This window comes from Caretta caretta, chromosome 2 (assembly GCF_965140235.1).
Source record: "Caretta caretta isolate rCarCar2 chromosome 2, rCarCar1.hap1, whole genome shotgun sequence".
Lineage (NCBI taxonomy): Eukaryota > Metazoa > Chordata > Testudines > Cheloniidae > Caretta > Caretta caretta.
Genome location: NC_134207.1, coordinates 144,956,651 through 144,979,007, shown reverse-complemented (window position 1 = coordinate 144,979,007; position 22,357 = coordinate 144,956,651). Strand labels below are relative to the sequence as shown.

The window sequence follows — 22,357 nt, the reverse complement described above, 5'->3', positions numbered from 1 at the left end:
CAGAGTACCACCGACCGCTTGCTGTTGGACATTGTCCAGCAAGGCTATATTATTGAATACTTCTCCTTTCTGTCCCGCTACCCTACCCCAGCATTGCCTGGACACTCCCTTGTAGTGCCACCTTTTCAGAGAGGAAGCGGATACCCTCCTGCGGAAAGACTCCATAGAACTCGTATTGCACCGCTATTGGGGACGGGGCTTCTATTTTCTGGTACCAAAGAGAGGGGATGACCTACGCCCTATTCTGGACCTCAAAATCTTGAACAAATTTATCTGCAGATTCCATTTCTGGATGGTCATTCTTCCCCTCATTCTCCCCTCCGTGGAGCCTGGTTTGTGGCTCTCTACTAAACTCCCCCACCCCCCACAGCTTACCACCAACAACAGTTGTCCTTCAGACCCATGCCATGTGCAGCATTCCTTCGATTCACAGTGGGTCATTCCCACTCTCCTTCTGGGTCCTCCCCTTCGGGATCAGTACTGCCCCCTGCATGTTCACAAAGGTCTTTGCTGTTGTGGCAGCATACATGTGTTGACTGAGTCACTCGTTTCCTTATCTGGACGATTGGCTCCTTTTAGCACTATCCTGAACTGGCCTTCTGACTACCATTCAAACCCTATGTTCCCTCCTCGATGCCCTAGGAATCCTGATCAATGAGGACAAATCTGTCCTCATCCCTACCCGCCTTCTTACCCTCATAGGAGCTTGTCTGGACTCTGTCGCGGCACCTGTCTTCCTTCGTACTGCTCTCACCACACTCATTGCTCCGCTGCTGCCCGCGCATGCATCAGTGCCTTTCTTTTCTGGGTCATATTACAGCGTGCACCTCAGTTTTGCTGTATGCCCACTTCCATGCGCTCTGCCTCCAGTTGTGGCTCCGCTCTGTTAACAACCTAGTCAGACCAAGTCAGCAAGCTGGTTCTTTTCACCCCCGACTGTCCTTGCCCCTCTCACCTGGTGACGCAACCTGTCTTACAGCAGCCTCACGAAAGGCGCCTCCCTCATCGGCTGGGGAGCTCATCTGGACGGCCACACAGCTCAAAGCCTCTGGTCATCCGGGGATGACCATCAAGGCAGACAGCCCACAGTTCCAGGAAGTTATCTGCCAACGCTTTCTACCCTTTCTCCGCTCTTACCACGTCCAGCTGCTGTCCTACAAAATGGTGGCAGTCATTTGTATAAACAAAGCAGTGCTCCATCCCTCTTTTTGTACAGAGGCCATCCTCCTTTGGAACTGGTGGCTCCAACGCAACATTACAGTACATGCCGTTCACCTTCCATGCACCAGCAAGTCCCTGGTGGACATGCTCAATCGCTCCTTCCATGCCAACCACGAATGGGAACTCCACAATCCCATTCTCTAGATTCTCTTCTGTCTCTGGGGCACACTGTGCTGGCAATTCTTTTGCCACTCTGGAGAACCAGAAGCTGGGGCTTCCAGGGCTACTCTCGCCTCTTGTCCTGGACCACCGGCCTCCACTATGTATGCCCGCCCATTCCCCTGCTTCCCCAGGTGACCACGTGACTCTTCTCCTCATTGCCATCACCTGGCCTCGCCGGTACTGGTACACAGATCCCCTACATCTCTCCGCTTGCTTTCTGCTCCGTCTCCTGGATCTTCTTACGCAAGCTAGCGCCTAGCTATGATACCCCAATCTGGGCCCTCTCCAGCTCGCAGCCTGGTATTTGGATGGGGCTCATGCATAGATATTGCGTGCTCCTCCCCTGTCCACGACATCCTTACCCATAGCCTGTGCCCGTCCACTCACGTGTTACTGAGCCAAATGGCTCCGCTTTCCCATCTGGGTGCAGCACCGCTGACACCACCTGCATTCCTGTCATCCTCAACTACCTGCTCTCTCTCCGGAGATCAGGCCTCATCCACTCCCATCCACATCCACCTGGCCATGCTTAGTGCCTTCCTTCCACCTTTGGATGGGTTTTCCATCTTCACCCACACTACTAGCTCCTGCTTCCTTTGTGGCTTTCTCAATGCTTTCCCTGCCGTCCAGAAGCCTACTCCTTCCTGGCACCTTAACCTCGCCCTTTGCAGCTCACCAAGCCGCTCTTTGAACCACTTGCCCCCTGCTTCCTTGCTCATCTTTCCAGGAAGGTGATCTTTTTGGTGGCCATCACATCCATGAGACGCATTAACTAACAGACTGCAACGATAGCAGATACACCTTTCACTGTCTTCCACGAGCCAAGGTCTCCCTATGCCTCCATCCCAAATTTTTGCCCAAAGTGGTCTAGTCATTCTACCTTAATTAGTGCGTATGCCTCCCGACCTTCTACCCCAAACCGCATGTCCCCCTCGAACATGCGCTCCAGACTCTTGATGTTTGGCGGGCACTAGCCTTTTATCTTCAGTGTACCTGCCATTCTCTTCACAGTGACTCTCTCTAAATAGGGGTAGTCAATTATACTTTGTCCAGGTCCAAATTTCTTGGTCAAGGTATAGCTAAGGTCTAGACACCAGAGAATAAAATAAAAAGATTCTGGGGTCCATTCAGAAGCATCTGGTGGTCCAGATTTGGCCCAGCATCCACCTATTGACTGCCCTGCTCTAAATGGATCACCTAGTGATTTGCCAATTGCTAGGCGCTCTCCTCCCCCATTATGACCAGGGGGGTCACGACCCACTCAGTGTGGGCATATGTTGCTATGTCTGCCTTCCTTGCAGATGTCACATGGCATAAGATTTGTAGGGCAGCCACCTGGACCTCCATCCACATCTTTTCTGCCCATTATGCTATCGTCCCTGACACTGCAACGGATGTGGCAGTTTGTCATGCTGTCCTACAGACTGTCTCTTCTCGTGAGCCCCTGCTTCCACCTTCTCACTGCTACTCTCCCACCTTTGGAGTCCACATGGGGACCAGCACTTGAAGGAGAAGAACTTACTATAAGTGGAGATTCTTCGAGATGTATGGTCCCTATCTGGATTTCAATCCAACCTTCCATCTCTTCTACTCTGGGCTCCCCTTGCTTCTGGGTGGGAGGGAGTTGGAGCATTGTCAATTTGCACAGCTTCTTAGATCCTTGGACGTGCCACACAGTCAACACGTGTGCGGGTCAACAGACGTTACTGTGAACAGTTCTGGCTCCGGCACATGGCGTGCATGTGCACTCACGATTGGAATCCAGATAGGGACCACACATCTTAAAGAACTTCCAGTTACAGTAAGTAACCTCTTGCGTCCCTGCACTGTTGATCAGAGAACTTCGGTAGCAGAGTCAATTGGGCCTGTACATGTGCTGTCTCCTCGTGCTGTGCCAAACTGTCCTCAGTTCCTTCTGAACCACCCTGGCTAGAGACTGAACCATTAGCAGTCTGTTAAGAGTATCATCTTAATCTATTTACCTATAGTTAGCCTCAGAGTTATAGTTGTAGTCCGCCCCCCCCCGCCTTTTTTTTGTTTTTAATGATAAAATAAACAACTTTTTTTTTTCTTCCTGCCTTTTTCTCCCCCCATCAGGGACCCTTTCCCCCAATGGGGTATGCTCGGTTTCTGGGCTTCAAGAAGTGCCTCAATTGTAAAAAGGCAATCCTGATTGTGGATAAGCACTCAGTGCATTTGCTGCTTTGGGGAAGGCCGCATACAACAGAAGTGTGGTCTTTGCCCACAGCTCCGTCCAAGATCCCGCAACGACAGAGAGCTCTGCTAGAAGATTATCTTAATGGAGGCAGCTCTTCAACCCCAGTTGCCTGGTAGACGCGAATCTTCCCCACCGCCTTCAACCCACAATCCTTAGACGTAGAAGAAGCAGGCTGCAGATCCCTCTCACACAAATCTTCTCAGAAGAGAGCGGGAATCTCCCATAGTGAGCCCCAAGATAGCTGCAAGCAATCACAATCTCACTTGGAATCTTCGGCACTGAGGCCATCTCAGTCCGGCACCCATAGTTTACAGAAACTGACAGTAACCGATACCACTGATTTGCATATGAACCTGATAGGCACCAAGTTCGGCGCCAAAGGACAGGAGTAAGCACTTTTCTAAAAAGACATTCCCGGTATGCAAGCCTGCATCATTACCTCCAGCGGTGGCTCAACCGGCGCAAGAGTGACTGGTACGTATCAGATTCCTGTCCCCCTGGCACCGCCACCAATGCTGGGACAATCTGTAGAGGTGGAACTCTGCCATTCAAGAGACCTCAGCATGCCAGATGCACTGGAGTCCCCTCCTCTCGGTACAGAGACCTCTGCACCAAACCATTACCAAACACAGGAAATATCCCTGTTGCCATGTCCTGCCCCTCCGCTCTTTAGTGAGAGTTCAGACAGCAAGCTTGAAGAGGTAGTGTTGCTGTACTCCTCCCAAGCTCCATATGGTGCGCGCTACCAACAGAGCCCAAGGATATACCTGCAGATGGCCCAACCACCACCATCCTGGTATGTCCACCCATGGGCGCCACCGCGGGGCGGCACACTCCCTTGGCCACACCATCCAGGGCTTTGGGACTGCCTTGAGACTTAAAGGATCAGGAAGCCAGTACCAATGAGGGAGTGACTTCGAGGACCATATTGTCTTCCTCCAGACGAAGTTGCCATTCTCCATCATCTTGGGGGATACCCATCATCAACTCCTTAATATCTTCTATTCTTCTACCTCCTCAAAGATCACCCTCCTGATTAATGAGGCCATTTTAGACCTGGCAAAGACCGCGTGGCAAACCCTGGCATTAGTGGCCCTGACCTGCAAGCGGGTAGATAAAAAATACTATGTCCCTGCAAAAGAATATGAATTTCTATTCTCCCACCCGCCACTTAAACGCCATCATGGTGGAAGCTGTCAACTTTTGCGGCCCATATCAGTCAAGGATTTCTCCTACAACAGGGATTGGAAGTACCTTGATCTGTTCAGCAGAAAAGCTTACTCCTCAGCCACTCTGCAAGTTTGTATTGCCGACTACTAGTCCCTCATGGCTAAATACTATTCTATAAAACGACTCAAAGCTGAATGACTTGATTGAAAAGATGCCAGAAGTACATCGTGAGTCATTCAAAGTGAAGACATTGCTACAATTTGCCCTCAACATGGCTGCTAGGTCCATCTCCATGGCTGTGGTGATGCTACAATATCATGGCTTCATTTGTCGGGATTCCCGAAAAAGGTGTAGTCCGCGATTGAGGATTTTCCCTTTGATGGAACAAAACTCTTCGCCAAGAAGACTGACACCTCTCTTCACACCCTGAAGGTTTCTAGGGCTACCGTCTGTGTCACTGGGTATTTATACACTAGGGCAAAGACTAGTCCCCAACTCCAGAATAGATCACATGGATCTCAGTACCAACCTCAGCACCACTACAAGCCACAAAGAGAGGGAAACTCCCTAAATTAAAACCATCTTGCCCACAATCTTTGTCTATATCTAAACACCACTTTTGTCGGGCAGGTCAAGGTGTCATTAGACCACTCCCCCTGACTGACATGGCTGACCATCATACCACATCCATTTGGCCACTGATTTGGCAGTGTTCCGCAGTGTCTGGGAATGCATAACATCGGACCAATGGGTCCTAGAGATTGTCCGAACCCAGTATTCCATTCAGTTTTGCCTCCCTACTTCCTGCACAGCACCCTTCCCAATCCCTTTTGTGGGGTCTTTCTCATGAGACTTTATTATGAGACCAGGTGGATTGCCTCCTCAAGCTGGGAGCCATAAAACCAGTACCTCAATATCTATGAGGCAAGGGGTTCTATTCTTGTTACTTCCTAATACCTAAAAGGAAGGGAGGATGGAGACCCATACTAGACCTTGGAGCTCTCAACAAGTTTGTCAAGGCTCAAAATTCTAGATGGTTACCTTATCAATGATCATTGCAGCACTGGAACAGGGAGACTGGTTTTCCACCCTTGACCTCCAGGATGCCTATTTTCACATCTTGATGCTACCAGCTCAGACTGTTTCTCAGGTTCACTCTGGGACATGACCAGTACCAATGCAGAGTGCTCCCCTTCAGGCTAACATCAGCCCTCAGGGTATTTTCCAAGGTTCTCTCAGTGGTGGCTGCTCATTGACTCTCTCAAGGGATAATTTACCCATATCTGGATGATTTTTCTCCTCAGAGCCCGATCTCTCTGGGAGGCTCACCAAGTAACCAATACTATGATACATTTGTTTACAGAACTGGATCTACAGGTCAATGCCCAGAAGTCAACCCTCACTCCAGTGCAATGCCTGGAATTCATAGGGGCCAACCTCAATGCATTATAAGCCAAAGCCCTAGTACCTCACAGGTTGCTATCCTTAGTCACACTCAGACACCGTTCAGAGTAGCCCACAAGTACCAGCCAGGCTTTGTCTCCAACTATTGGGACCTATGGCAGTGGGCATGGTGGTGCTACTTCATGCCAGGCTCTATGTGTGATGCCTCCAGATGTAGTTTGGCTCAGTTTACAGACTGAGCAAGGATAGGTTGGACAATTCTGTCACTACCCACCAGGATAAACTCCTTAAACTGGTGGAAGGACCCAGCCAATGTTTGTAAAGGGATCCCCTTCTTGCAAACATCAGTCATTGCTCCTCACAACTGACACATCACTCATAGGGTGGGGCGTGCACCTAAACATCCTCGTGACATAAGGCAAATGGTTGCCTGTGGAGATATTCCTCCACATCTGTCTCCTCGAGCTGAGAATGGTCAGGAATGCCTGCGCCTCTCCTCCTGCTGACACAGGATCTCATACAACGATCCTGACAGACCGCATTGCTTGTGTTTACATCAGTCAGAGGGGGGAGCCAGATTGCCCTCCCTTTAAGCAGAAGTGATGAGATTATGGAATTGGTGCAATCTCCCACAACGTTACACTGTCTGCGGTGTACCTCTCAGGTACACACAACTTAAAAGTAGACCGTCTCAGTCAGAAATTCTCTCACAACTGCAAGTGGGAGATACACCCGTCAGTACTCGCAACCTATTCAGATGACACAGTCTGCAGATCTGTTCGCTGCTCGCCTGAACAAGAAGTGTCCACGCTACAGCTCTACAGAGGAGATGGGACAACACTCTAGGTGAGGCTCCCCCAATCCTCTGGCACACGGATCTTCTCTACGCCTTCTCTCCCTTTTCTTACTTTCAAAGGTCTTGCTGAAAATAAAAAGGGACAGAGCTAATGTAATTTTGATCGCTCCTACTTGGCCAAGACAGACCTGATACCCTTACCTGTCACAGCTTGCGCTGATCTCTCTCCCGGCTATTCTGCACCTCCTCTCACCGAACAAAGGACATACCTTACGTGCAGAAATGGTCTAGGTTTCAGATTTGGTGCACGTCCCAACAAATCTCCCCAGAATCTGTGACTCTTCCACATATCCTAGACTGTGCTTTACCCTAAAACGGTCTGGATTATCTCTAAGCTCAGGGTCCACCTAGCAGCTATTAGGGACTTTTACCAGCCTGTAGAGGGGTCCTGAAGGCCAAATAGAGGCTGCTAGGTAAAAGATTGAAGTCCAGGACCTCTGTGGTAGCATTCTCTGAAATACCTCCAGTTCCATGCGCAGGGGCATTACAGGCAGAAGAGCAGGGTCTCAATGTGTGGATGAGACGATGGTGTAGGGAGGAGTTTAGATTTATTAGGAACTGGGGAAACTTTTGGCAAAGGGGGAGCCTATACAGGAAGGATGGGCTCCATCTAAACCAAAATGGAACCAGATTGCTGGAACTTAGTTTAAAAACTGTTCTGTGACCTTCTTAATTTTAAGGGCTGGGGGAAAGCCGACAGGTGCAGAGGAGCACATGGTTTGGACAGAGACATCCCTTAAGGGAGGATCTATTAATGGAGTTTCCCTATGCCTTAGTAAGGAGGAGAGGATGGAAGATGATAAAATACGGGTAGGATCTGATGAGTAACAGTCAAATGAAAAAAGTCCCATTCAATTACATCATGTAATGGCACGCAGCTAAAAAGTGACAAGTTTTTAAAGTGCTTATATATAAATGCGAGAAGTCTAATTAATAAGATGTGTGAACTCTAGAGTGTCTTGTATTAAATGAGGATATTGATATAATAGGGATCACAGAAACTTGGTGGAGTGAGGATAATCAATGGGACACAGTAATACCAGGGAACAAAATATATCTGAAGAATAGAATAGGTCATGCTGGTTAGGGATTGGTGCTATATGTGAAAGAAAGCGTAGCATCAAATGAAGTAAAAATCTTAACTGAACCAAACTGTACCATAGAATCTCTATGGATGGTAATTCCATGCTCTAATAAGAAGAATATAGCAGTCGGGATATACTACCAACCACCTGACCAGGATGGTGATAGTGACTGTGAAATGCTCAGGGAGATTAGAGAGGCTATAAAAATAAGAAAATAGGGGATTTCAGCTCTCCCCATATTGACTGGGTACATGTCACCTCAGGACGGGATGCAGAGAGAGTTTCTTTACACCTTAAATGACTGCTTCTTGGAGCAGCTAGTCCTGGAACCCCCAAGAAGAGAGGCAATTCTTGATTTAGTCCTTAGTGGAGCACAGGATCTGGTCCGAGAGGTGAATATAGCTGGACTACTTGGTAATAGTGACCATAATATAATTAAAATTAAAGGCCCTGTGGCGGGGAAAACACCACAGCAGCCCAACACTGTGTATCATTTAATTTCAAGAAGGGGAACTACACAAAAATGAAGACGTTAGTTAACTGGAAATTAAAAGTTACAGTGCCAAAAGTGAAATCCTTGCAAGCTGCACGGAAACTTTTTAAAGACTCCATAATGAGGCTCAACTGAAACGTATACCCCAAATTATAAAACATAATAAGAGAACCAAAAAAGTGCCACTGTGGCTAAACAACAAAGTAAAAGAAGCAGTGAGAGGCAAAAAGGCATCCTTTTAAAAAAATGTAAGTTAAATCCTAGTGAGGAAAATAGAAAGGAGCATAAACTCTGGCAAATGAAGTGTAAAAATATAATTAGGAACGCCAAAAAAGAATTTGAAGAACAGCTAGCTGTTCAAAGTAATAGCAACAAATTTTTAAGTACTCCAGAAGCAGGAAGCCTGCTAAACAGCCAATGGGGCCACTGGACAATCGAAATGCTAAAGGAGCCCTCAAGGATAAGGCTATTGCGGAGAAACTAAATGAATTCTTTGCATCAGTCTTCACGGCTGAGGATGAGGGAGATTCCCAAATCTGTGCCATTCTTTTTAGGTGACAAATCTGAGGAACTGTCCCAGATTGAGGTGTCAGAGGAGGTTTTGGAACAAATTGATAACAATAATAAGTCACGAGGACCAGATGGTATTTACCCAAGAATTGTGCAATTTCACATCTGAATTCCTTCAGAAGTACTAACTGTAGTCTCAAAAAGAAAAGGAGTACTTGTGGCACCTTAGAGACGAACAATTTATTTGAGCATAAGCTTTCGTGAGCTACAGCTCACTTCATTGGATGCATACTGTGGAAAATACAGAAGATGTTTTTATACACACAAACCATGAAAAAATGGGTGTTTATCACTACAAAAGGTTGGGGGGCTGTCTTGCCTACAGGACAAGGAACCCTAACCCAGGAACCTATCCTTGCAACAAAGCCCGTTGCCAACAGTGCCCACATGTCTATTCAGGGGACATCATCACAGGGCCTAATAACATCAGCCACACTATCAAAGGCTCGTTCACCTGCACATCCACCAATGTGATATATGCCATCATGTGCCAGCAGTGCCCCTCTGCCATGTACATTGGTCAAACTGGACAGTCTCTACTTAAAAGAATAAATGGACACAAATCAGATGTCAAGAATTATAACATTCAAAAACCAGTTGGAGAACACTTCAATCTCTCTGGTCACTCGATTTCTGATCTCAAAGTGACTATCCTTCAACAAAAAAACTTCGAAAACAGACTCCAACGAGAGACTGCTGAATTGGAATTCATTTGCAAATTGGATACAATTAACTTAGGCTTGAATAGAGACTGGGAATGGTTGAGTTATTATAAAAAGTAACCTATTTCCCCTTGTTTATTCCTTCCCCCCCACACCCCCACTGTTCCTCAGGCGTTCTTGTTAAACCCTAGATTTGTGCTGGAAATGGCCCACCTTGATTATCATACACATTGTAAGGAGAGTGATCACTTTAGATAAGCTGTTACCAGCAGGAGAGTAGGGTGGTGGGAGAGAAAACCTTTTGTAGTGATAAGCACCCATTTTTTCATGGTTTGTGTGTATAAAAACATCTTATGTATTTTCCACAGTATGCATCTGATGAAATGAGCTGTAGCTCATGAAAGCTTATGCTCAAATAAATTGGTTAGTCTCTAAGGTGCCACAAGTCCTCCTTTTCTTTTTGCGAATACAGACTAAAACGGCTGTTACTCTGAAACCTAACTGTAGTCTGTAACCTATCATTTAGATCAGCTTCTGTACCAAATGACTGGAGGATAGGTAATGTAACGCCAATTTTAAAAAGGGCTCCAGAAGTGACCTTGGCAATTACAGGCCAGTAAGCCTGACTTCAGTATCAGGCAAACTGGTTGAAACTATAGTAAAGAACAAAATTGTCAGACACGTAGATGAAGATAATTTGTTGGGGAAGAGTCAACGTAGTTTTTATAGAGGGAAATCATGCCTCACCAAATCTACTAGAATTCTTTGAGGGGATCAACAAGCAAGTGGACAAGGGGGATCCAGTGGATATAGTATACTCTAGATTTTCAGAAAACGTTTGACAAGGTCCCTCACCAAAGGCTCTTAAGCAAAGTAAGCTGTCATGGGATAAGAGGGAAGGTCCTCTCCTGGATTGGTAACTGGTTAAAAGATAGAAAACAAAGGGTAGGAATAAATGGTCAATTTTCAGAATGGAGAGAGGTAAATAGTGGTGTCCCCTGCAGGTCTGTATGGGGCCCAGTCTTATTCAATATATTCATAAATGGTGTGGAAAAAGAGGTAAGCAGTGAGGTGGCAAAATTTGCAGATGTTGCTCAAGATAGTTAAGTCACAGGCAGATTGCGAAGAGTTACAAAAGGATCTCTCAAAACTGGGTGACTGGGCAATAAAATGGCAGATTAATTTCAATTTTGATAAATGCAAAGTAATACACATTGGAAAACATAATCCCAACTATACACATACCACTCAAGAAAGAGTCATTTTGGATAGTTCTCTAAAAACATCCACTCAATGTGCAGCAGTAGTCAAAAAAGCAAACAGAATATTGGGAATCATTAAGGGATAGATAATAAGAGAGAATATCATATTGCCTCTATATATGAATCCATGGTATGCCTACATCTTGAATACTGCGTGCAGAAAAGATTCAGAAAAAGGCAACAAAAATTATTAGGAATATCGAACAGCTTCCGTATGAGGAGAGAATAAGTGGAAAAGAGATGACTAAGGGGGGATATGATAGAGGTCTATAAAATCATGACTTATGTGGAGAAAGTAAATAAGGACGTGTTATTTACTCCTTCTCATAACACAAGAACTACGGGTCGCCCAATGAAATTAATAGGCAGCAGGTTGAAAATAAACAAAAGGAAGTATTTTTTCACACAACACACAGTCAGTGTGTGGAACTTTTTGCCAGAGGCAAAACTTTTTGTTGTGAAGTCAAAGACTATAACAGGGTTCAAAAAAGAACTAGATAAGTTAGTGGAGGCTCTGCCCATCAAAATTAGCTAGGATAGGCAGGGATGGTATCCCTAGCCTCCATTAGTCAGACGCTCGGAATGGGTGATGGGATGGATCGCTTGATGAGTATCTGTTCTGTTCATTCCCTCTGGAGCACCTGGTATTGGCCACTGTCAGCAGACTGGATACTGGGTAGCTGGACCTTTGGTCTGACCCAGCATGGCCATTCTTATGTTCTTCTGCAAGGAGAATTGTTTGTTTGAAAAGGTCTGCTTTAAAATGGCATTTAGATGGTTGAGTAACAAGTGTAGCAAGAAGTCTCACTTGTTGAAATTTTGCATATATAGTACTCGTGTGTGCTTAGCCAAGTTTGTTTGGAGAAAACACTGTAATAAACTGTTCATTTCCAATGTTTGAAAAATCTAAACATGGACATTATCTCAGTTCTGTACAGAAGTGTAATTTGGAAAGGTGAAGGACAAATTTGTGTCAGTTTATTAAATCTTTGTGACCTCTTCTGCTGATGCCTTAAAATATGGTCTTTGTACTACATATTTGCCAAATTATGCAAATAAAAATTTCTTAATATACAGTAACTTACAGTGCAGTACATAATATCTTTGAATTTGGCTTAAGTTTTCATTAAAACTTTAAAAATAAACAGACCCTCCTCCCCCCCCCCCCCCCCCGAAAAAAACCTCCCCAAGAATCTGAACTTGTAGAAAACCGCAGTAGCTTTTAAGTTAAACATTTCTGACCCAGAACTTGTCACAATCCAGTTTGAAGTCACACTGTCTTTGAAGGTGCCTTAACTTTAAGATTTGAAATATCAACAATATCGGGCTTTCACTTTTTTCTTTATTGATGATCTGAATTGTGATGTCCCCTGACTTAACTAGGGGTGCTGATTTACACCCACCTCTTTAGGCTTCAGAGCCTGAGCTGAACCTTGGAAGAGTTGTCCACACGGATACTTCTAGAGCACTAGGATGACCTTCAGTAGCCTGAGTCTGTTGCTCCAGGGTGGGAGGTTTGCTGCCATGGGCTATTTAGACGTACCCTTAGTGTTTTGTCTCTAAATCTTCAGTGCCCCAGTATTCCAAACTCCTGTAGGTTTTTAGGTTAATATAAAAAATTGATTGCAAATTTCTTTGATATAAGTTAGTTTGATGACATTTTTGGTTTAATGTTTCAGTCAAAAATTGAGTTTTTTGTCAAAATAAATTTTCATGTGTTCAGTTTCTGATGAATTTTTGTTTTTTGATAAGCCTTTCAAATTTGTAGAACAGTTTCTAGAAAACCATTTTTTATTTCTGTTGAATTTTTCCCAAGAAGGGGAAACATTTCCCAACCAGCTCTAGTTAAAACTACCAAAACCAAATTAGGGTTTTTAATGCATTCAAAACTCAAACAGCTGAGCTGTCTATTCAAAACTAGCAATTGCTTGTAGCTAGAGAGCAAGCTTGGAAACTGTCAGCCCAAAATGAATTTGATAAAATTCCGAAGAACTTAAAAGGTGTGCTAGGATAGAAACTATAGCTCAGGATTTTTGTTGTTTGTTTGTTTGTCATTTAAAGAAATGGGATGGGTGTTTCACCCAGAATTGAAGTGAGCTGCACTGAAGTTAGTCTTAAGTGAGGCAAGGCTCCACATAATATGCTGCTTAAGAAACTATTAGCTAAATTAAGCATGTTGCACAGTAAAGATTACCATCATTCTGAACATTAATACTTTATTTCCCACCTTTCCATGAATGACATGCAAAAAGCCTAGCTTTTACAGAAGTGAATAGCTTCTGTATATGAAATATGTAAGGACTGAAAGGCAGTTCTTTCGTGCTGAAAAGCAACTTTTTTGCATGATAGGTACTCTTCCTCTGTCTGTTAAAGAATTCAGCAGTGTGCCCACTGCGGTGCACCTTCAGTGTGCTAGCATGCTGCTTTAAAGTCTCTACCTTAATATGGTATCAGAAGGGTAGCCATGTTAGTCTGGATCTGTAAAGGTGGCAAAGAGTCCTGTGGCACCTTATAGACTAACAGATGTATTGGAGCATAATCTGTTAGTCTGTCTATAAGGTGCCACAAGATTCTTTGCCGCTCCTACCTTAATATAGCCCTCCTTTGTATGGTGTCAACACAAGTCCTTAGGAGCTTTTATACTCCATGAACTGAACTGTTTTCCTGGAGAGCTTAAATAAATGTGAAGCTGGTATACTTTAATGCATTGTTTCTTCACAACTTTGTTACGATGCATAATAACTAACCAACTTTAGTGAAATGTTTATATTTTTGATCTGGTTTGGATTATTAGTTATACCTATACAGCAAAGCGTTAGCTGTCATCTAACTATTACTAAATCAGCTGTTGTAGTAGTTATTGCTGTTTATATCCCTCCTGCAATATAATTTGATGATCACTTTGGATAATAATGTCTTGGCTGATAAAGGAGTTTAAAAAAGTAGCTTTCTCTGTTATGTTAGGAAGATACAATATGCCAAATTAAATACCGTACTTACACAGAAATAAAATGTGAATAGAATAAAATAAAGCGTTAACTGTTCCTTTGGGTAAAGGGCTAGTAAAAAGACTTTTAAATAGCCTGATTAAAAAGTCCTATAGTCATGCTTTTGAGGATAGAATTTGACATGTTAATGCATCTTAAAATCTTTATAGAATTTGTAATAGATTATAACAGACCTATTTTTCTTATTTACAGAAATATTCATTGCTGCCTTACTTGATTTTAGTATTAAAACAGTTCCTTCTTCAGAGGGATTTGAATGAAGTTTTTACTGGTGGAATTAGCTCTTACAGCCTAATTTTAATGGCAATTAGTTTCCTGCAGGTAAGTTCTCTATTTTGTTTTAGTTACGCTGTTCTTAAATTTTAGTCTCTGCAGTGAATTCCCCAATTTTCAATTGGCTTTTAGTGACACACAGCTCTCCCTTTGTTAAGGCTTTGTGATCTCTATTCCCTGCAGGCTGCCTCTCGTAGCTCTGAGAGCTCTCCTCAGAGTATGGATGAGAACAGCAGCAGAGGCCTCTGAAAATATTATATGATATGATCAATGTGGAGAGTGGCATAATGGCCCTCTCTACATGTCCTTTTTGTCGAACCTGCTGCCTAGAACTGTCCCTTCTTCTGGCAGAGGCTGCCAGTCGTCTGCCCCACCCCCTATCTGGTTGGGCTGCAAGCCAGCAGGCCACCCAACATGGTAGTCATTTCGCTAGAAACACTGGAAACGAACTGTAGTCAAATGAGGGTAATGTTAGAGAGCCTCACTGAGTTCTCCACGACTACTCCTCCCTGATCTCTTTGTTACTCCTTCCTCCCTGTTACCAGATCGAGGATGGATGGAGGGGTTTCCCTGAGGGTCCTTGCATGCCCCTGAATTCCTTTGGAATCTTCTCTGCATCCTTTGCTTTCTTGCTTCCCTTGTCAGCAGACCTCCTGCTGTGCTAATGGGAGTAGGGTTGGAACCAGGACAGCTGGGCCTGGCTGTTCTCTCACCCAAATGCCTGTTGTGATAAAGGCTACTTCTGACATACAAAGATGTATGTTTATGGAGCACACACAGAATTTTGATACCTTGTTAAAAAGGTAAATTTTATGTGTGAAACTTGTGTTCAGTATATTATAGGTGAGTCCGGTTGCCAAACACTTTCCATTATAAGACCTAGTTTTCAGTTGCTTATAGCTTTGATTGGGCTGAAACTTTTCCATTCTAGGGGTTTCCTTCAGACTGGCTCATTGCAAATTTCAGCTAAAATGATTTAAGCAGTTTCTTAGAACAAAGCTATGGAGAAATACAATCATAATTCAGTCCCTTTGTGTGGATGCACTATGATAGTCTTTAATTACATACTTTTTCCATATGGCCCATTTGTAAATGTTTGCAGAGTTTCTGGATTATTATAAAGACTAACTACAGTGAGTTGGCAGTCAGTTAACTCAGATTAAAAACAGGGCCTCACTCTGATCTAGGCATATGCTCCAGCATAGGCGTTCTTTATGGGTAGCTTTGAAGTTTAGTTATTGGCTAGTTGTCTGCTGTGTGAGGTGTCTTCAAGTGTGTACATGTGGTAAAACATGGGGATGATGGTGAGAGGCCAGCATTGCGTATCTGCTCTAGAATGCATAAGCATTTGCAGGGGAAACACGGAGTTCTATTTTCTGTCCACCTTCTGAAAACTGCCACCACTGCAGAATCCTTATGAAAACTTAAACCAATATTCCTTCATTAACTACGCATCAAATCTAAGCGGCAATTCTTCTCTGTTGCTTTTGGACTAGAAAACTAGACTAAGCAGAAAGATTCAGTTAAGTACCTATAGGTTCCATATAGTATTCAAGTGCTGCCCACTGTTGGTTACATTAGTGAAGCGAAGTTTAAGGAAAGCTTAGGAGAATTTAGTTGGGAAAGGTAATAGAATTTCAACTTTTAGGTTCATTCTGAGCTTTTTAATGAAGTGGCTGTAATGGACCAGTTTTATGTCTCACCGTTAGTACATGGCTTGTCAGTTTGCTAGTATATGCCTATCATCTACCCTCACTCTTTTAGTAAGTATCAGACATTCTTCTTTACAGTTGCATCCAAGAATTGATGCCAGGAGAGCTGATGAAAACCTTGGAATGCTTCTAGTAGAATTTTTTGAACTGTATGGAAGAAATTTTAATTACTTGAAAACTGGTATTAGAATAAAAAATGGAGGTGCCTATATTGCCAAAGAAGAAATCATGAAAGCCATGACCAATGGATATAGACCATCCATGTTGTGCATAGAAGATCCTCTCCTCCCTGGTAAGATTACATAACTTTTTTTAAATACTTTTTTTTTAAATCAGAAATGTAGCGTATGATAAAAAGATCAAAGTTGTTCTTTGTTATGTGAAGGAACTACATTGTGTTGCTTTAAGATGTCCACGGGGGGAGGGAATAGCTCAGTGGTTTGAGTATTGGCCTGCTAAACCCAGGGTTGTGAGTTCAATCTTTGAGGGGGTCATTTAGGGATCTGGGGCAAAAATTGGGGATTGGCCCTGCTTTGAGCAGGGGGTTGGACTAGATGACCTCCTGAGCTCCCTTCAAACCCTGAGATTCTATGCTTCTATACCTTGTATTCAGTTAAGTTTACAAAGTGCTAGACTAAAAGCGCACACAAGAAAAAAATTATATATGATATGTAACATTCAGAATTATGTTGGTATATGTGAAGAAATGAGCTTACAATTTAGAATATTTACCTGTGTATGAATTTTACCTGAATTGTAGCTTCATCTGTTTGGTTATTGTATTTGTCTATTCAGTTTACCTGTTTCTGAGTCACTGACAAATCAGAAAATGACTGAATGTTTATGGATCAATGTCCTAAAAAAAGCACAAGATAGTCTTTTTGGGAGTACGCTACATACCACCAGATCACACTAGAGAAGATGATGACTGGTTCCTTAAGCCCCTATCTGCAATATGTAGGAAAAAAAGATTATGGGGGACTTCAATCTGAGTGACACCTGCTGGAGATCTTGTGCTGCCAGTGCTAAACATCGTTGAAATTTCTAAATATTAAAGATGACAGTTTCCTAACTCAGAAAATTTTGCATCCAACTTGGGTGGGGGAATTTTATATCAGACCGTGCTTGACAGATAAATAGGAATTAATCACAAAATTAAATAGTGGTAGTTTAGGTACAAATGATCATGACTTCATTACATGTCATCACTACATTACTTAGTCTGCAGAAGAGAAGAATGAGGGGGGATTTGAGAGCTGCTTTCAACTACCTAAAGGGGGTTCCAAAGAGGATGGATCTCGACTGTTCTCAGTGGTAGCAGATGACAGAACAAGGAATAATGGTCTCAAGTTGCAGTGCGGGAAGTTTAGGTTGGATATTAGGAAAAACGTTTTCACTAGGAGGGTGGTGAAGCACTGGAATGGATTACCTAGGGAGGTGGTGGAATCTCCTTCCTTTGAGGTTTTTAAGATCAGGCTTGACAAAGCCCTGCTGGGATGATTTAGTTGGGGATTGGTCCTGCTTTGAGCAGGGGGTTGGACTAGATGACCTCCTGAGGTCCCTTCCAACCCTTATATTCTATGATTCATTCTTTATGCAAACAGAATAAAGTCCAAACCAGTTATGTATGTACAAAGGGGCCAGTTTCACAGAGCGGTAAATGATTGAGCCAAACCAGGTGAGAGGATTTAAATGTACAATTAGTAATGATTTATTAGCAACTGTTCTAGAGTATTTCACTAAATGCCTAGCAGGTCTGTCAAAAGAAGGCCATGCTAGTTAAAAACCAACATGGGTTGGAGGGGAAGTGAATGCAGCTATAAAAATTTAAACATATATAACAAATTGAAGCAAAAGGAAATGGATAGTAATAAATAAATTGGTAGCTACGAATTGTAGGAAAGTAAGAAGGGAAGCAAAAAGAACACATATCTGCCAACAGAGCTGAGGATAATATCAGGAACTGAAAAGAATCTTAACCGTCCTGTTACTCAGTGGAAATGGTAGAATTGTCAATAATGCAGAAAAGGCAGAATGATTCAATTTGGGGAAAAAGCGAGATATATTTGTATGACAATATTGAGGGTACACTTTATTTGAACAGTAACTTTGAAGAATGTTAAACAGTAGCTAGAAAAGTTAGACATCTTAAAACTAACTGCTCCACATCCAAGAGTTGCATCCAAGAGTTTTAAAAGAGCTGTGAGAGGAGTCTCTTGTTCATTAAAGTTGACTTTTAATGAGTCTTGGAACACAAAGTAAAGTTGTGCCAATATCTAAAAATGGTAAACAGGATGACATGGGTAATTATAAGCCTGTCAGCCTGATATTGGTCCTGAGCAAAATAATGGAATGACTGATATGGGACTCTATTAATAAAGAATTAAAGGAGGTTAATATAATAAATGCTACTCAATATGGGTTTATGGAATATAGGTCCTGTCAAAATAATTTGATCTTTTTTGACAAGATTACAAGTTTTGTTGATAAAGTAAAAGTGTTGTCATATACTTAAACATCTGTAAAGTATTGACTTGGTACCTCATGACCTTTTTTATTTAAAAACTGGAATGCAAAATCAACATGCACATTAAGTGAGTAAATAAAATATAACTGCAAATGAGGAATAGTCAAGTCGGGGATTTCTAGTCAGGGTTTCATAGGGATCAGTTCTTGACGCTACACTATTTAACACTGTTTATCAATGATCTGGAAGACAACAATTTCTAGTAACAAACTCTGAAGTTGCAACACTAGTTTACAGGCTTTTCTGCCTTTTTGTAAGGTTCTAATTACAGTGCATATCATTCCTTTCTTGGGTCACAAATAACTGAGGTTGTGTTGGTTTGGAGTTTTCTTGCTACGACAGTTGGCGGGTGATGGCAGTTCCCCATCTAACTTATGGACAACTACTAACCTTGTTTTGCTTTTCAATCTCTGCAGCATATTGAGTCTTCTGGTTAGTGTAGATGAGGTGAGAACAGGAGAGGCAGTGAACTCCAAAGTAACTAAAACTGTTAATTCAAAAAGAGAAGAGATTAGTCATGGGGGTGTTCTGGTGTGCTTTATTATTCACATTAATATATAACTTATTTTAAGAAATTTCAGATACCTTCCCCATACAAATAATGCAGGGTAGATTGAAATTACTTTTAACAGGGATTACTTGAAATTTATTTTATAGATTTTATTCTAATCCTCTTTATTGGGATTGAGTTTTTTTACGTTGCCACGCTTAAAAACTGGCATTCGTAAAGTGCCAGACGACAGTTACCTGACTGGCTGCCCTAATTCAGTTTGGCAGTTTTGTTAGCACACTTTGGTGTGCAAGAACAAATTTTCAGCATGAGATCCTTCGGATAATCAACTCATACCATCCGTGGTGAAGCTTCTTTGGTATTGAGCTTTCAGGCTGACAGGATTTTCTGGTTACTAGTTTAAAAATGTGTTAATCGATAATTGTCACATTGTTACAGGAAATGACGTTGGCAGAAGTTCTTACGGTGCCATGCAAGTGAAACAAGTTTTTGATTATGCCTACATTGTTCTTAGTCATGCAGTATCTCCGCTTGCAAGATCATATCCAAATAGAGATTCTGAGAGGTAATAGCCACTTCTTAAATATGCATATGTTTATGTAATCAGATAGGAATATCTAAAAATACTTTTTAAAATCTTCTCAAATATAAGAAGGGGTATTTATTTGTTGTATACTACCATTCTATTGAAATTTGCACAGATTTATTCATACTAAACTTTGTGTTGTAAGAATGCATGTTTTGGTGCACATGACTTGAAGTGTCTGTTTAGGGAAATGTAGCAGACTGCCTAACAAATCTGGTGGGAGGTGGGGGCTTTTATTCCTTTATCTCCCTTTCCTCAGCATGGATGGAATCTAGTAGGTATGCTGGTCTCTGTTCTGGATACATCCTCTTCTTTTCCTCAAGCAATCTATTTTAAACATTACTCAACAGTGTGCACTGCTTTCTTAAGTTCAGTGGCATATTTGTGCATGTGTAGCTATAAGATGCAAAGAATGAGGAGTGATGGCTAAAACAGACCACCTGAACAAAGCCAGGCTAGTGTTTACGCAGTTTTTAAATATTGCTTTAATAAATCACTAAGATAACACTATTCATGCTGTATACGTAATTTTCAAATGGCCATAAGTTTACATGTACTCATTTTTAAGCTTTGATATTTATAATGCATGTAACCTATATAGCATTTTACAGCAAAGTGCTGATGATTCGTCTAAGCTCTCTGCATTTGCAACTCCAGATGGACCTTGTATGTGTTAATGTGTTGAAGTAAATCCCTTAGGCCAGATTGGAGGCAGCTCTGCTGAAGTGTCTTGCTTAAGGCTTACCTATATGGGGAAACTTGTTGGCATAATTATGAGTATAATTATACCACTAGTTATGGAATAAGTGTCTATGTGGGGAGTTACCCCTGTATAACAAGTGGAATCATGGTGGAAAATTTCCCCATGTAGTTAAGCTTCTTGATTGCAGTGTTGGTATGCTCTGAAAGGCTAGACGTGGCAAAATGCCTCTACTGTTTTGCTTTCAGCAGAAAGTCTTAGCATCTCTGCTGTCTACCACAAAGTGGATTCAGTCTTTCACATTTCTGGGCCTACTGCAAGTGGCCTAATTCTTGCTTTTAACATGGTGACTGTGGATCTCCAGGCTTTCTTTTCTGTCATCTGATGTGCAGTCATGACCTCCCTGCTTACTTGCTGCTAGACTGACCCAGCTGGTACTCAGATTAGACTTTCCCCTTATCACTAAGGCAGAGTCTGTCAAGGAGGGGAAGGTAACAAGAGTAGTGCATACACAGCTATACAAAGTTAACCCCTTTGTATTTCGAGGTAATTCTGGGAACTAGCTATCAAAGACTCTGCATCCAACAATCTCTCACTCCCTCTGCTTCGGTAGCAAGGGATGGAGCAATTGAGGGGTCCTTGAGGTTTGTTAGGCCTTTGTGTGGTCATGTAGGGAGTTGCGTTCTGTTCTTGTGCTGCAAGCTCTTCCGATAATCTCTTACTTTGCCAGTGCATTTAGGCATACATGATAGAGGCACTCTAGACAAGGAAGCTTTAGATATCATTTTGTATTTCTTGGTCCTTTCAACTTCTAGCTGGAGAGAACAAATCACACAACCCATCCCTCTCAAACAAAGAACTGACATTTCTGAGGAAGGGCTAACTTCTTTGAATGCAGAAGTCCCGGATTTGGGAAGCACATGAAGGCTCTCCAAACTCAAACAAGACCTATAAGGCTTTGATTATGGGACCAAACTCTAAATCCTCAAGTCCATAAGATCATCTGTTAAAAACAAGGGGGTAGCTCAGTTTCCCTATCCCTAACTTCCATTCCTTAAGGCTTCATCCAGTTTTCTTTCCTAGGACAGAGTATCAGTATGGCTTTTCCTGCATTGTTTTTAGTGTGTTCCTCACTGTCTTGCCTTATCTTCCCCGCTGTTTATGGTATATGCTCTATCTCTTTCCCTTTCCAAATCTATCTCAATAGTTCTCTTAATTCAGGCCACTCTCCGTCCCCTATACTCCTGCACATATTATCGTCCCAGTTTGATTAACACGCAAGCTTGCAAAATTTGCCAACATTAACAACCAGAGAACTAAACTTACTTACTATGTTCGATATTGAAGGACAAATGGTCAACCATTTATATAGAAGGGAAGCTTAATGTCTGAGCAGACTTGGGAGTGAGACTCAAAAGTTGGACCAGATTCTGAAGCTAGGCAGACTCTACCAGACAACTAGATCTCTTCAGATATTTGGATAAGATAAATACGTTTTTTATTGTCGGACATCTTGGTATGCCTTCACCTCTCTTCTCTGGGCCATGGTGGAGCGAAAAATTTATTGTGCTTTGACATACCAAACAAGGTATGCCTAGCCAACTTGTTGGTTTTACCACAGCTTGTGTATGAAAAGTGTCTCTGTGTCACCTAGTGTGGAGTCCAGTCTTGTTTTATATCCCAGGATGATTCTTACATGTAGAACTGAGTGCAGAAGAGTGAATTTAGTATACTTCAGGTAATTCCTTGGTTGATAGACACTCCAATGTTAGTAATTCTGTTACTACATACAAGTAGGTCTGGATAGTGTCTGATGCAAAGAGAGTGGATCTCAAAATTGCACACATTAGGTAGCCTATCCTAGTTCTTAAATTCCAGAAAGACCTTAGTCACAACATCCTGAGTAAAGTTACCAGCAGTGGGAACACTACCTTTTC

General features: G+C 42.6%; 1 protein-coding gene across 9 annotated transcripts in view; it reads left to right on the top strand.

Moving 5' to 3' along the window:
• The window catches only part of TENT4A (terminal nucleotidyltransferase 4A), a 150,166-nt gene that overhangs the window by 37,838 nt on the left and 89,971 nt on the right, over nucleotides 1–22,357 (top strand). For all 9 annotated transcript variants that reach the window (XM_048839534.2, XM_048839541.2, XM_048839536.2 and 6 more), the window contains exons 6-8: nucleotides 14,304–14,432; nucleotides 16,175–16,388; nucleotides 19,573–19,699. In XM_048839534.2, the coding sequence (XP_048695491.1) occupies nucleotides 14,304–14,432; nucleotides 16,175–16,388; nucleotides 19,573–19,699 (470 nt within the window). The remainder of the gene's footprint in view (nucleotides 1–14,303; nucleotides 14,433–16,174; nucleotides 16,389–19,572; nucleotides 19,700–22,357) is intronic.